This window comes from Cydia amplana, chromosome Z, assembly GCF_948474715.1.
Source record: "Cydia amplana chromosome Z, ilCydAmpl1.1, whole genome shotgun sequence".
NCBI lineage: Eukaryota > Metazoa > Arthropoda > Insecta > Lepidoptera > Tortricidae > Cydia > Cydia amplana.
In genome coordinates this window covers 10,831,256-10,847,261 of record NC_086096.1, presented here as the reverse complement: position 1 = coordinate 10,847,261, position 16,006 = coordinate 10,831,256, and the positions used below count along the sequence as shown (strand labels likewise).

Below are 16,006 nucleotides of genomic sequence, written 5' to 3'. Positions count from 1 at the left end.
ACCGCCATATTGGTTTTATTAAAAAAAATCCATAGGAATACAGCTAGGTGACCCCGAGTTTTCGTGACCAAAATTTTAGCGCGCTGGGAGCATTTTGAAAAATGATCGCCATTTTGAATCCGCCATTTTGAAAAAATAATGGCGGCTTCAGAAACTGTCAGCGTCCCTCTATGACATTTGGTCGAGCATCTCCCACGTATCTGTCACCGTTTAGTGACCAAAAGTCGGATTTTTCTGGAAGTCACCAAACCACCCCCTCTATACGACCGTATCAAAGTCAAATACCCCAGGAACCCCCTTCTGGGAGAGCAATTATGTCAATTAATCAGTCGAGTTGCGGCTTTATATACAGGGTGGATTTTCTTTTTGGCTCAGTGAGGGCAGCTACCAGATCCCGTACTGCTACGAGAAAACGGTCTTAGGAGACCTTCCCTCGATTTCAAATTAGATCCCATTCCTATTGAGGATCAAAAGCTTGTATGGAAGCAAAAAAAAATTCCGGCTAGAAAAGCCACAAATCGAGGAAAACTTTTCCCATAATATTTGAATGAAAATGAAAACTTTTATTTTTCACATGCTACTTTTGTATGCCAATCGATTCCATTCCTATCCAGTATCAATAGCTTCCTAGGGGTCGACTTACGGCAATGTACTAAAAAGCCACAAATTAATAAAAACTTTTTCCATACATTTACTATGGAGAAAATGTGAAATTTTATTCACAATTTTCTACCTCGCCCATCATTCGTACAGCAATGTCTTCATACAGTATTATGGTTCTTAAATGTAACAGGACAGGACTGATTGGCCAGATAGAAAACTGTGAATTAAATTTCACGTTTTCTCCATAGTAAATGTATGGATAAGTTTTCTTCAATTTGTGGCTTTTTAGTACATTACCGTAAGTCGACCCCTAGGAAACTATTGATACTGGATAGGAATGGAATCGATTGGCATACAAAAGTAGCATGTGAAAAATAAAAGTTTTCATTTTCATTCGAATATTATGGGAAAAGTTTTCCTCGATTTGTGGCTTTTCTAGCATGAAATTTTTTTTTGCTCCCATACAAGCTTTTGATCCTCAATAGGAATGGGATCGATTGGCATAAAAAAAAAGTTTGTCAAAAATGACCTTTTTCTCGTATCCTGTATGTTTTTTCCAAAATCTGTAAATGCCAATCTTCATTAATTTAAAATCGAGGGAAGGTCTCTTAAGACCGTTTTCTCGTAGCAGTACGGGATCTGGTAGCTGCCCTCACTGAGCCAAAAAGAAAATCCATCCTGTATTCGCGGTATCCTACTATACCCACCCATTAAAAACATCCTGTATAATTCTATTAAGAGTTATTACATGGTTTAAATCAAATATTGATTTGTTATTATGTAAATGAAATGTTATTTAACACAATCTAACTAAATGAGGTTTAAATTATTTGGCCGAATGTTCAAGTATCATTGCCATGTTGGCAGTCGTACACAGAAAAAAAGCAAAAATTAAAAAGTTAAACCGGCACCCACTATTCTCAACAAAAATGGAATCAAAATAATGCATTTTAAATTGCAACCGTGTGTTTTTGTATAAAATTGGTCTTGTGATAAATTTTTGCAATGTTTTTATAATCGCTAAAAGTAATACGAGTACCTATGTAGTGCTGAATTGACAATATCGGTTATGTTCAAGGGAAAATTGGTACCTGACCGTAAGTGTAATTCTCATATTATTTATTTGTTTTATAGTGAATTTTTCGCAAATACCTATGCGATTTGAATTGAATGACCTTATCAATAGTAAACAATCACATTCTATGGATATGGACATCACTAGTTTGGGCTTAGGAATGTCACGTAATAAAAGACAAGAAAGGATGTATACGGATGCAGCGCGATAGAAAGAGACTTTCTTAAAAGACGTCATCGAGTTTCAAGCGCTGTCAAATTTGATGAGACGCTTAAATTAAAATATTTTTTTATCCAAATCTCTAAAACATCGGCTTACCTGTGAAATGAAATGCCATTTTTTTGTACACCAGAGTTTTTAGTGTTCTTGCCACACAATTTGACACAACAATAATGCATTTTTGATAGCAAAAACTTCTTCGAGCTACCGAAGTTTCTAGACCGAGCCCGGTCCGCCGACTGAAGTAAGCGGTGTAGGCGTGACTCGAAGATGGAGTAACGCTACCGTATGTGTGGCAGAGGGGGTAGCGCGACTATGCTATGTCTAGAGGCTGGATGGTCAGTGGTGAAAACTCGCTCCCCTAATTAAACCTATTAGTTTTCCGTATCACCTCGGTGAAAACGCGTTTACAGGGTAACATATACCTAATACTCTGTACTCGCCTATGTACAGTTCATGGGGCCTAGCCAAGATGACAATAGTAAATCTACAAATAGCCCCAAACGAAACGAAAAATTGTATCGGGATGACAAATGCTAACAAAAGAGTCGTGTCTATTTAAATATATCAATCGGCGTTTTTTTATCACCGTTTGTCAACTTTGCCCTAGCCCTTATGTAATCTATTCGTTTGATATCTGATAAAGACCTGCTGATTGTATTGACCTACTGATCATTCTGATCAAATAAGACATTTACTAAAATCAGGCTTACCACAGAAGTACCAGCTGCACCTCTCAGAATGAAGTTCCATTGATCTTGGCGAATCAAGCCAGCATTAAGGTATATGGCCGTGTTGAGCAGGAAGCTGAACACGAGTTTGTGCCTCTCGAACAGTCCCCGAGACACGTTTTGGTAGACGTTTAAGGTAATCTCGCGGTAAAGGATTTGTAGCCGCGTCTCAAGGACGTCACTTTTTTCGCTCCTTTCTATTACTTGATTGAAAACCTGCGTTTATATAAAATGCTTTTATTATACATACAACATTTAATATTAAAGGTTATGTATAAACTCATTATTTGGTATAATTAGATATGTTTATTCTATAGCTAAATATGCAGTAGATACTTAAACAATTGTACCTGATTGAAATACTTCAAGGAGAATTGATACATGGGGTCGATGTCGGCCAGCTGAGCCACGGCAAAATACAAGACGGCACCCCGAGTCGCCACGGGTCTATATTTCTCTCTTGCGGCAGAAATGCTAATCTCAGTGGCTTCCGTTTCTTCCAGTCTGGCATTTATGATTTCCGACGTTTCCTGTTATATCACGTATAATTATGTGAATGTTTTATACCTAGCCTACTAAATAAATTAACTCTGTTGCGGCTCATACGAATTTACGAGACATTCCGAACTGAGCAAGCGCTCGGAGCAAAACCAGGCTCCGATTCGTCAGATTTTAGGGTTGCGTTGATAAAAAAGTAAAATTTATCATAATTTACCTAGCACACCCACCTTACTCTCGTTGAGCGTTTCGATAAGTTCCTCGTCGTCGAGAATGTTCCCCGAGGAGGCGTAGAGCAGCTTCAGTATCTTGTCTTCTATCTCGAGCAGGGTTCCCTTGTCGGTGTTGATGCGGACTATTAGCTCTGTGCGCAACAACTCTAAGTCTGGCCGCTCTAGTCTCACCACATCACTAGTTTACAAAACTCTTTTAGAATAAGTACAAATAAAGTTCATCATATAGTAACTTAAAATAATAACATTGGAGAGTTTTTGAACAACATGATTACTACTTCGATTTAATTTTAATAAGGTCTAAGTGGTCGGTCTTCGAGTTAGTTTAACTTTTTAAAGTAGTGTATTTCGAAAACTTTCACATCTACGAAAGTATTTCGCGAAAGCGGGTTACGCTTTAACGTTGCTACGTGCTACAGCGTAGCGTGCTTAGCAAGAGCGGCATCCGAACTTTGAGAGGATAGTGGACGACCGATACAACAAAAACGTAGTCCCTGGAGAAGCAGGATGGAGTATATATTGCACAATCTCAGTGCAGCCCGCTCACATCAGATTAAGTGAAAGAGACCACCTGAGATTGAATCATATCCTGAGATTGACTTAAAAGTTGGAAAGCGTTTCACAGTGCAAGGCAAGGTTAGAATTACATATTACTTATATTTTTGGTGCCGTAAAGAGGTGTAAAAAATATAGCAACAGTCACTAACGCCAAGAGCTGATCCTCCAATCCAGACAAAGTGACTGTAAAGTTGACTAGCGTTACTTGAATACATATTTCGGGCATATAGTGTGGGTTGGCCAGTTTAGTCGTCATGTACAAACGGAAATTGGTGTCGTATTCTATGTCACTGTCACCCAAGTGTATGAGAAGTCTTCCGGCCTGTGTACAACACAAATGAAAATGTATCGATACTAATCTAATTATAAAAATCCAGATTAAAAATAACTGAAGACGATACCTCAATATAACTAAAATACGGATCTTCGAGGGAATACCACAATACCACATAATTATTAGTGTTACCTACTACAATGCAAGGACATCGTAAGATTTTTTTCGATACAAGTGCGGAAAAGAGGAAATTCGAAACGAGTGGCGATAAATTAAAACACGACCGAAGGGAGTGTTTTAAATCGACACGAGTGGCGAATTACCTATTCGCACGTGTATCGAACAACGTTTTACAGTACATATGGCACTTTAAAGTTTCTACATACGCACGAAAAGTGCTATTTTACGCACTAGTGCGGAAAAGTAGCCCCATATGTAAATAACTATTATCAAATAAACTATCTTTCGTTTATTTAACAAGTTAGCTCTTAACGTAACAATCTAACATTATTAATTAAGGGCTCTTAAAAAATAATGACTCCACAAACGCCATAAATACGCTGAAAATGAACCGCGAACTAATTAGAAGGCGATTCTCGTAAATACCTACCTAATTCTTTACCTTCGCCATGGGATAAAAACACAAACTAAGCTGCATAAAATTCGCATCTCGAGTTAACGAAGTTAAAGACTATGAGGAACACGACAAAACTTTGAAATTATGGAGAAATATTTTTGATAGCCATATTATAAAAAAAACGAATGGATTTATGTATCTTATTTAAATGCAATTGTATGAAAAAACAAGCCAGTTTATCGTTGTCTTGTATAGAGGACCACGTCACAACGGCAGTCAAAGAGTTATGTGTAGTGTAGGCCTGGCATTAGTTATAGGTAGGCTATAGAAAGTACAATACTTAAGTAGGTAATAAGTGTAGAAAGCCTTGTTCGAATTAGTTACTTGCCTGTAAAAAGGTTTGTTTGAGCAACACGGGCGTGAGCGTAGCTTCGAGCGACTCGCCCAGGTCCTCAATGAGCATAGGCCAACCCAGGCGGATGCAGTTCTCCAATATTCGGAGGTACGCTGGGTCGTTCAGTTTCATTATTTGTAAACCATTATCACGTTCCATGTTCTTAATCCATCTATTTGCCTGTTGATAATGATATTAATGATATTATGTCGATACCATGGATGGATACCTACTTAAAACGTGACATCCTGTATAATTTAAGAGCCAACAGGAGCTAAGATTAAAATATTTTAGGTAAATATACCCGTCTCGCTAACGGAAGCGGCTCCTAAAACTAGTGCGATAAGGACAAGGCGAAAAATCCTGCGTAAAAATATCAAAAATCGAGGTTTTGTACTCGACTGTTTCCTCCTCCAAAACTTAACCAATCGTAACCAAATTTGGAAATCTAAATGATTATGACATTATCTGTGTCGGACCGTTTTGATTTTTTGACTAATTGATGTCAGTTTTGAATAGCACGCCTCTCATTGCGGCATAGTCAATTAGGCCATTTTGGCCATTTTTGAAGGGCTCTAGCGCCTTAGAAAACAAAAATATGAAATAAAGCAAAACGGTCCGACACAGATATTGACAATATTAATTTGTGTTGAAAAAATCATTGCTCTAGCTTCAAAACCCACGGAGGAAACAGTCGAGTACGTTTGTATGGAGAAATGACCACTCCTGTTGGCTCTTAAGGGGACGGTATATGACGTTTTCGATTTAGACCTCACTTTGTGCAATCAATTTGTTCAATGAATGATTAATAACTGCATTAAATTATACGTAAATATGTTCACGAAGAAGCCGTGTACCGGCTCTTCACGCCATATTTTTTTTTATTTCCTGTAATTCTCTACAAATCGACACTAAAAGTGTCCAAAAATCAAAATATGGAGTTCCGTTTGAGCAAGACGCATTACAGTTTTGTCTTTGACAGTAATTGAGTTGTTGTGGGATTTTGAAGGCTAGATAACTAAACTACCAGATTATTATCTACTTATATTTTTACTCACAAATACAACACAGAAATTCAATCCCAAATGTAAACTTTCGTATAATTTCCATACATTGACGACATCACTCAAAACTCTTCTTCGAGTCAGATGGCCGTTGGCCTTGCATCGAAGCAGACCTGTACGTCGTCATAGCTCGTTTTTGACATTAATAAAGACATTTCATCATATACGCATACGAAAATGTATACCAGTAGATAAATTGTATTTCATAAAATAGGGTAAATAAATATAATCACGTCGAGCTCCAGTCAAATTTTAAATGTGAGTTGTTGTTATTTACGGGTCGTAACGGTCGAAAACAGCAGTAAATTATCCTAAAACAATACGATTACAATCGAATTTAAGTAACTTGTTCCTTCAAAACCCGCTTAAAATGAAAAAAGTTTAAAGACTCGTTTTACTGATTGGGATTGATTTTCATTATGCTGGTATCAATTTTGCGTCATTATAAAAATGTATATGACTTCTGTACGTCAATGACTTTTGATGTCAATTAATTGTAATCTTGTATTTATGTTAGAGAATATTATATGTTCATTTAAATATTACTCATCTATTAATACGAAGCGTAATTCGTTTAATACCTAAAGACTTGCAGTGTCTACACCTACTTTGTTGACGTTCGTTCCGTCTATGTATGCGATTACGTAACGTGCTGTTCTGATAATCTTCAAGAATCAAGATAATTAATAACGGCAAGACCAGCATTTAGTACCAGCGAGTTTTGCGGATTTGGAGACCGAGATGAAGCTTACAGGCCAATATCGCTGCGGCCTGGCCTGCTTATTGTTATGTGTATAAATCGAATGTTATATTAATTTACTATAAAAAACAATGTTTTATTTCAATGACATTCTGTGCGTAGAGGTATGTATGTTTCGGTGATTATAAGAATTATGTCCACACAATAATCGTGCAAAGCAGAGACTGCATTATTTCTTTACGGTATAAGCGGTAAGGAAAAACTCATTGGTATCCTGGCTCGTACCAATGAGTTTTTCGGAACTTATGTACGAAATATCATTTGATATTTACCACTAGCTTTTCGGTGAAGGAGGAAACATCGTGAGGAAACCTGCATACTCGTAGTGCATACATTTGCGAAGAAATTCAAAGCTGTGTGTGAAGTCCCCAATCCGCATTGGGCTAGCGTTGAGATTATTGTCTATACAGGGTGGTCCAAACCGTGACGTCCAAAAATCGTGGGCTATCATAATGTGACCCCATATGTATGTTAGCCGATTTTTCGTACTTTTCAAGTTATGATTTTTTAAGCTTTTAACTTTTCCTATGTAGGTAATATTCTCCGACCGTCCTTAGTCTGGGACCGACCGGTCTGAAAACCAGCGCCGGGCACCTAGGCCCGGCACACGCTGAGACTGGAACCCTTTGCCTAATACAAAGATCTTCTCACTTTTGTTTTGTATATGATAACAACTGTTTTATTTTATTATGTAAGTAATTCTAACTCTATTTTATGTTCATGTATGTGGCAATAAACAATTCTTATTCTTATTCTATTCTTATTCTTATTCCTATGAAATTCCGGGGTTCCCATACAGAGTGGCTGAAGAATAACTGCATTCCGTTGCCAGGGAGGTGTTGGGATTATACTGAGCAACTTTTATTATGGGACCAACCCCGAAATCGCGAAAAAAAATTGGCTTTTTATACATTTTGGCTAGTCCATTTTCTATGGAAGGGTAATTTTTTTTCGCGGTTTCGGGGTTGGCCCCATTGTAAAAGTTGCTCAGTATAATCCCAAAACCTCCCTGGCAACGGAAATGCAGTTATTTTTTAGCCACTCTGTATGGGAACCCCGGAATTTCATATGAAAAGTTAAAAGTAAAAAAAAAATCATAACTCGATAACTACGAAAAATCGGCTAACATACATGGGGTATATTCTGATAGCCCACGACGTGAGGAATCTAAAAAAAAATTTTTGGACGTCAAGGTTTGGACCACCCTGTATATAGGCTGAATTATTATTATTATTTATAGGCGGTACGGTACCGTTATTATTTATCAATACCGCTTCGTTTTGAAGGTACTATACCTGTTGAAATATAAAGTACGGTACCGGTATAAAATTGCAGCAGGTACAACAATTTTTTATAGGTGTACAGTCAGCTGCAGAGAAAAGGTACCACCCCTGCATACAATCTTCTATGCAGGGGTGACCTGCAGCTGACTGTACCTAAACCATCACTGACCGAGCGTAGGCGAAGGTCTCCGTTTCAGCTTGGGCAAAAATACTTTCGTTTGTTCGAATGTTCTCCTTTGCATATCACATTTCTCAAATATCTCGAGAAAATTTGTAAGCAGGTTCGGTAGTTGGATATAATTACTCGGTTTCTTTTTTTTTTATAAGTTCTAATAGGCAGAGATTGTCATAAAGGACTTAAGCGACAGTAGGGTCTGTGGTACTTAAGACCATTGTGATTATTCGTAGTTTCCGACCGAAGATTCGGTTTCGGTTTCGGTTTCGGCCAGTTTCGGCCATAAAATCATGTTTCGGCCGTAGTTTCGGTTTCGGCCAAAAAACGGCCGAATCTTTCGGCCTGGCCGAAACATACGAAATAGTACTTCGTATTATGAAACTAAACTATGTGACAAAGACCAAAAGTTGGGGAGCAAGTAGGACAACAATATTTATATATACAGGAATTTGTGTTTCGGTCGGACACTAATTATTAGGTACTTACTGATTACGCTGCGCCGCGTGGAACGTGAGGTGCGTTGGGGTAAGTACATACAAATCATTCAAGAAAAAAATCCCTTTTAAGATCACTCGTGTGTCTGCCCCTAATAGACTAATTCAATTGAAATTTGGTACACATTTTTCACATATGACAAAGAGTCGGTGATCCAAAGATGGACTAGTAACGTAAATAAATAAACTTTTAACTTTGCGGCCATTTTTTTGTATCGTGTGATATATCAGATATTAAATTGTAAGATATTTACTAATAATAAGCATTGGTCACGTAAATTATTTTTAGTCTTTTTTTGCAAGTATGAATGATATAGAACATTATTTCAATTATTTTTAAAATTAAGCCTATCCAAAGGCGACTTGGAAGATGTGTCATGGGGATCTATATTCGTTGGGTGAAAAACAAGTTTTTTTGTCTAATTATCGTTTAAAACACAATTGATCGGCAATAACGCGGGCACATAAAACAAAAAACTTCTTTTTTCACTCATAAAACTCTTTAAACCTAATAAGAGCTAAACAAAAACAAGTGCGAGTCGGACTCGCATTCTAAGGGTTCCGTATATTAAGTCCGTCTCACGCTTGACTGCACATTTCTTATAGATTTTCCTGACATATATAGGTAAAGAACTAGTGTCGAGTCGCTCACTCGTGAGGCACCTCATTTGTACCACTCATTTTGTTAATTTGTCGCAGTACTTCGTACCGCAAAAATGTCTTACTTCACTCCTCTATTCATTTTACTTGATTCTAAAATTATCTTTCTCCTAAAAGTTCTATTCTTAACCTCCAGAATTGCACTCCAAATTAAATGTTACTATTTATTTATTAATAAAGGAAGTGATGAATACATAAATATGTATATACATTAAATATTTTTGTCGCCGTTGGAATTAATGGAATAGTCGACGCTGAAAATATGCTAGTACCTCACCTCATTTGATGTAAGACATTGTAACACCTCATTTTAGAAAATGAGGTACTCATACAAACTCATTTTAAATTGATGTCCTACCCATCACTATAAAGAACTACTTTGTGTATTTTTTTCAAAATTTTAGATCCAGTTGTTTCGGAGAAAGTGGGCGGAGAATGATAATTTTTTGCCTATTTTCATGAATAACTGCTGAACTATTAATCCTAAAATTATAAAAAAAATATATCTTTGAGATTCTTACAATGAGCTCTTTTATTTGATATGTAACACTATATAGTTTAAAAAACATATTTTTTAATTTTTTCATTTACCCCCCCCCAAAAATGGCTACCGTATTTCAAATTCTCTAAAATACATTTTATTTACGTTACACGTCCATCTTTGGGTCACAAATTTACATTTGTGTGCCAAATTTACATATGTGTGCCAAATTTCAACTGAATTGGTCCAGTAGTTTCGGAGAAAATAGACTGTGACAGACGGACGGACAGACAGACAGACGCACGAAGAATTATATGTATATGCACTTATCCCTACGCACCTCTCGTTCTACGCTGCGCGGGGTTCATTGCCGCTCCTACCACCGTAAGTGTAAGTACAACTACATCATCAAGGCTACGATCGAAGATAATCAGTTCAGCACTGAAATAATAGCGGTGGAATGCCAGTATAATATTTAATTATTTATTTTAATTTTATAAATTTAATAGCAAAATAAATAGCGAATATACGATACTCGTACAAGTAAATCTGTAAAGATCTTAGGGGTACATCAGCCGACATATATTATTAAATTTTATTTTGTCGGCCTTAATTAAATTTCCACCCTGCCGAAACTTTATTTATTTAAATTTTTAATTGAATTGATTTTTCGCCTTATGAATAACCGTATAGAGTAGTAAATAACATTTTACATCTGACTTAATGACATCTGGGTTTATTCGGTTTAACTTTACAAAACGCGTATCTCGACAAAGCCATAATATGCAGAAAATAGTTAACAATCAAATGAATTAAATTAGAATTTAAATACGTCACGTGTGACATGAACAGACAAGGAGAGCAATATTTAATGTATTGTTTCTCTTTCTTCTTTCAATGGAACGTTTTTACAGTTTCTGTTCCTCAAAAGAGGTCAGTGGTTAACACTAAACTCAAAACGCTATCTTAAAAAAACTTGATGGGTCAATGACCTGTCCCAGTAAAGTGAGGTAGTGTGCGTGAAGTGCGCTTGTGTGTGAAATGGGGTAAATTGACAGAATCTGAAAATTTACCCACCTCTACCGTCACCTTAAGTACTCTGCGTGCTATTACGCGTTATACATTTTACAGGAGGTGGCGTTTAATATGATGGATCAAACGAAGGCCAATCCAATGATAAAGAAACTTAAGAGCTACCGATTTTATCCTCATGTACTTCCTCATGTATCATTTATTTGCGTGAATTATGGTAGTTAATAGATGTTACATAGAGTATGAGTTCGTTCAAGGAAAATGAGTAAATAGTCTCTAAGAAAACGAAGCTTAGGTACCTACGTGTACATTTTATGATGCTTGGAAATGCAGAGTAATTCCAGATCGAATCGTGTATTTTCGATAAGTACGATTATATCTCGAGCTAACTAGGTACAGTACAGACCTATGTATAATTAGAAAACTGAATAAAATGGCAGAGTGAGTTAGCAGTAAATGAACGATGACGTCATATCGACCTGTTCCTGTGGGTCAATGGTGAGGGGCCAGCGGCCCGCCCGCGTCATGAGGATGCCGTTCTCGGTGGAGATGGCGTCGCGCGGCAGGCCCTGCGAGTTCCACGTGCGGATCGTGTACGAGTTCGCCATTACAGTGATCAAACTGGAACCATGATAACCGTTTATTTATATAGCCCGTGCAGTGAATACGGTGCAGGGTCATCACGAAAACCCGTCACGAGCCATACGATTGAGAAATAATGAGAACGAGGATGATGATGAGGATGACGGACACGGACACAGACACGGACACGAAGAACATGTAAATGAACATTATAACATAGCATAGCATAACAAAACATACAATTTCGTAAAAAAGAGTAAATCATTCTCTTTGTACCTAGCAATTGCAGGACTACTTATTACACCCGAGGTTCCCTATTCGTCATATTTCTATTATCTCAAGTTTAAGAAACTGAAGCCGAATATAAAACTAAACTACGAGTAGGTACACTTCAGCGAATCACTGTTGCGTATGGGCAATGGCTATGCCGCGCAAATAGTCACTAAAATTAAACCAGCAAACAAAATAATAGACTCACTCAAAAGTGTCAGAAGCCGGTATCCCAAGCTCCTTGCATTGTGAAACCCACTTAGCTTCGAGCTCTCGGCGGTAACTGGTTGGAAACGCGCCAAAATACGCGATGCAACCAGATGCTATGATGATATCCCCGGTTGTACAGTACAGTTGATGAGTCGCTGACTGCAAAAAAATTTTTAGAATTTATGTATGTGTATTACGAATATGAGACAATAATCACACTGTCGCACTGCACTCGTGCTAAACTTAAAGATTATCCCTTGATAGTACTTTTAGTAGGTATACATACAGTAAGTAGCCTGATGGGCAGAAGAGTAGTGACCTACCTTAACGCTGTCCTCCCATCGGGTTTGTTCGTCGGCCAGCGCCTGGGTCAGCTTGCCGGCGCGCGACAGCCGGGCGGCGGCCAGGTCCACGTCAGCCTGCAGCTTTATACGCTCTTCCTCGACCACCTGCCACAACAAATGTTCACTCACGGCATTTACCTACTAAATATAACATGTACCTATGGCAACTCCCACCTGTCCACAAAGTATATACGAGTAGACTGGTGTAAAATATTGTTACCGTAAAAATGTCTGTTGAATCGTACGATATTTTTTGTAACTGTATTGACAAGTCAAGGGTTTAACAACTTCAGTTACCACATAATGTGGACACATCTTACAGCGCCCCATTCACTTTAATTGCCATATTCACGGGTGCCAGATTTTGGACTACTTTATGTGCCTGCCTTATTTATTCATATTTCGTTTACGCCACAAAGAAATAAAAAAGAAGTCCGTCGTAAACGTGCACCCATTTTATATTATGAGTCCCACCCTTTATATAAACAGAGATGCGTTGTTTTTTACTTGGATTCCAGATTATTAGATCTCAGTACTTAACTTAGCCCGTATAAAAATGACCTATGATATAGATAACTTATGACATGAGAAGAAAATAATTTTGTTTTCTAAACTCTTCTAAAAATATGGTTATCTGACGGTTTTGAAAGTAACCGAATCGAAGGGAACCTTTTTATCCACACAACAAATCTAAGTAGGTATCTACTTAGTTTTCTACTAGTCCTTACCCTTAGTTCGTCCAACATTTTAGCAAGTTGCGCTTCAATTGCCTCCACTTCTTTCTGCTTAGCTCTTAAAACTGCCATTACACCTTTTAGTGTTGCGGCTGCCTCCCTATGTCTGAATAAATCAAATATAGTTTGTCAAAAGACTGTCTCCTTTCAAACATAGAGAGAATCATACTATCTTTCTTTTACACTAGTACTAGCACCCAAAAGAAAAGGATGAGTATAGTTTTTTTGTTCTTATTAACTTACAAATTTGGTTTGACCAACTGTAAGTCATAAATATTTTTTTAACCAAACAATATTATCTGTTAAATACAGATGGTGATATCAAAATACTTACTTGATAATTTTTGGCTCGACAATTCTGAAGACTTTAGCATACATATCAATAGCTTGCACCCACAAAACCATAGAACGACACACCTAGAAAACGAAACAGGTTCTTGAGAAATTCATCGACTAGGGTACCTACTACTATACCTACACAGTCAAGAAATTTGATTTTTCTACTCGTCGACTGCAATGCTTGAATTAAGACTTCGTATACCAAAGTGAAATCGCATACTTTTTTCACTATGGGACCCCAACTCAACTATAATATTTATTTCGATACAGTTTAGTCAACTATAATATTTTTATGTAACATTCGTACTTTGTCCCAGTGGGGGTCGTATCTCGTCGCATAATAATTGATTGTCATAATGTAATGTTACGCATAAAACTCTTTTCGCATAATTTTTCTCCAGCTGAAACAGAAAGTATTTTCGAAACTATTTTGCATAGGTTGTGTAGAACAGGGTAGGTTAAGTTAGGTTTATTTGATAATTTTTCAGAAATGTTAATAGTTTCAGCACAATAACAATTATGCGAAATGAGTTTTATTAAGTGTATTACGAGTTTCTTAGCAGAATTCATATTGATTATCACTGTGACAAGGAAACATAATTTCTTGACTATTATATCTACATCTACACCGATATCCCCCACACCTTTAAAGGGGCCCACTGATTGACAGTCCGCCGGACGATATCGGCCTGTCAGTTAGAACAAAAATTTGACAGTTCCGAACAACCGACAGGCCGATATCGTCTGGCGGACTATTAATCAGTGGGGTGTTTAACTCACTGAATGACAACAAGCTGGCTGGCAACACCCTATTATGTCGTGAAATATTCCAAAACATCCGAGAACTTCTCCAATTATTGGAAAGTTTCAACTAGCACATAGAAGACGATTAAAGTTGAGGTTGAGTTATGATAAATTTTAATTGAAAAAAACTTACTTTCGAAACCTTAACCACAGTATCGGGATTAAAATCCTTGTGGATGAGGTATGCCTTAATCTTTTTGAGCGTAGCATCTGGTATGTGGTCCTTGTCATAGTCCTCTAGTTTTCCAATGAAGTTTACGTCCGCTAATAACTTCTTTGTGCTATCCCAGTCTGGCCTGCATATTAATATGTGTGTATTATTTATTAAATTATTAAATTAACCCTTTACGAGGCTGATAGTTCAAAAATGACAGTCGAATATCCTGTCATGTAAGCGATCCTTAGCAATAATAAAAAATAACGCTTGTGCTGTGCCGTAGGCAGATACAGTCACCAGCAATAGTTGCTAAGCGGGCGAGGTGTTCAAAATGATCTTGACGCGACTTTATTGTTAAAATAATAAGAGCGCGGCAAGGTCTTTTTGAACACCTCGTTCGCTTAGCAACTTCTGCTGCCGACTGTACGTCTGTAAGGTTGTGGATAGTATTTACGGGAAACTAGCTTATGCCCGCGAATTCGTCTGCGTAAAATGAAATGATAATGATTAATGTCCTATTTGGGCCTCAAGCTATCTCTATAGGTACCATATTTCATGTAAATGGGTTTAGTGGCATAAGTATGAAGAGGTAGGTAACAGACAGACTGTTACTATCGCATTTATTATATACCTACTTAATATCTGGGAGACCGAGCTTTGCTCGGTAAACATATAAAAACTCAAAAATGATCGTTTTCCCAGAGATAAGACCTAGTTAGATCGATTTTTTGCCCCCGAAAACCCCCATATACCAAATTTCATCGAAATCGTTAGAGCCGTTTCCGAGATCGCCGAAATATATATATAAATAAACAAACAAGAATTGCTAGTTTAAAGGTATTAGATTTAGAATTAGCAATCTATTTTATCTTTCCTGTGTAATACGCGTCATTAACTTTCGGTATTGAAACAGATTAAATGAATCGCCCCAATTGTGTTTGTGTCAATTATTAATTGAAAAGTGAGGTTAATAAAATATTAAGTTTTAAACCCACTTGGCGTTAAATAAAATGCATATCGGCTCCATCACGAATCGCACAAGGGCAGGCGGTTTCTGGAAAGCTTTCAATTCGTTAATGTCCGCCTTGTTGAGGGCCTTTAGGGCGGTCTGCGCCGCTTCCATGGCCGGCATGGCCAGTGCTAGGTCAGCCTTTGCCTCGTCCGCTATGGCTTTCACCTCTTCGGCTTTTATCTGAAATTATGCCAATTTTGCCTGTAGTTTTTAACTAAGTAACCTAACAGTTTTTTTACAATACAGTAATATTTATTTACAGTACTTATAATGCTATTTTATTGCACTAGTGCGGTAATTATCATTTTACGTGCATACGAAGGTAGTCTCGCTTCGGTCGTGTTTTAATTTATCGCCACTCGTTGCGAATTTCCTACTTTTCGCACTTGAATCGTACTAATAGTTTTTATCTCTCGTTTTTCCCTCTCGTCGGCTCGCTTGGA

At 37.4% G+C, this 16,006-nt stretch overlaps 1 protein-coding gene across 1 annotated transcript in view; it reads right to left on the bottom strand.

Annotated features, from left to right (window-relative positions):
* Nucleotides 1-16,006, bottom strand: part of LOC134661354 (dynein axonemal heavy chain 6) — an 81,577-nt gene that overhangs the window by 36,009 nt on the left and 29,562 nt on the right. Inside the window, exons 45-56 of the mRNA XM_063517393.1 lie at nucleotides 15,547-15,743; nucleotides 14,528-14,690; nucleotides 13,586-13,668; nucleotides 13,246-13,357; nucleotides 12,497-12,622; nucleotides 12,172-12,332; nucleotides 11,591-11,732; nucleotides 5,157-5,342; nucleotides 4,067-4,239; nucleotides 3,357-3,537; nucleotides 2,979-3,158; nucleotides 2,611-2,844 (exon numbers count right to left, since the gene is read on the bottom strand). Of these exons, the coding sequence (XP_063373463.1) occupies nucleotides 2,611-2,844; nucleotides 2,979-3,158; nucleotides 3,357-3,537; nucleotides 4,067-4,239; nucleotides 5,157-5,342; nucleotides 11,591-11,732; nucleotides 12,172-12,332; nucleotides 12,497-12,622; nucleotides 13,246-13,357; nucleotides 13,586-13,668; nucleotides 14,528-14,690; nucleotides 15,547-15,743 (1,938 nt within the window). The remainder of the gene's footprint in view (nucleotides 1-2,610; nucleotides 2,845-2,978; nucleotides 3,159-3,356; nucleotides 3,538-4,066; nucleotides 4,240-5,156; nucleotides 5,343-11,590; nucleotides 11,733-12,171; nucleotides 12,333-12,496; nucleotides 12,623-13,245; nucleotides 13,358-13,585; nucleotides 13,669-14,527; nucleotides 14,691-15,546; nucleotides 15,744-16,006) is intronic.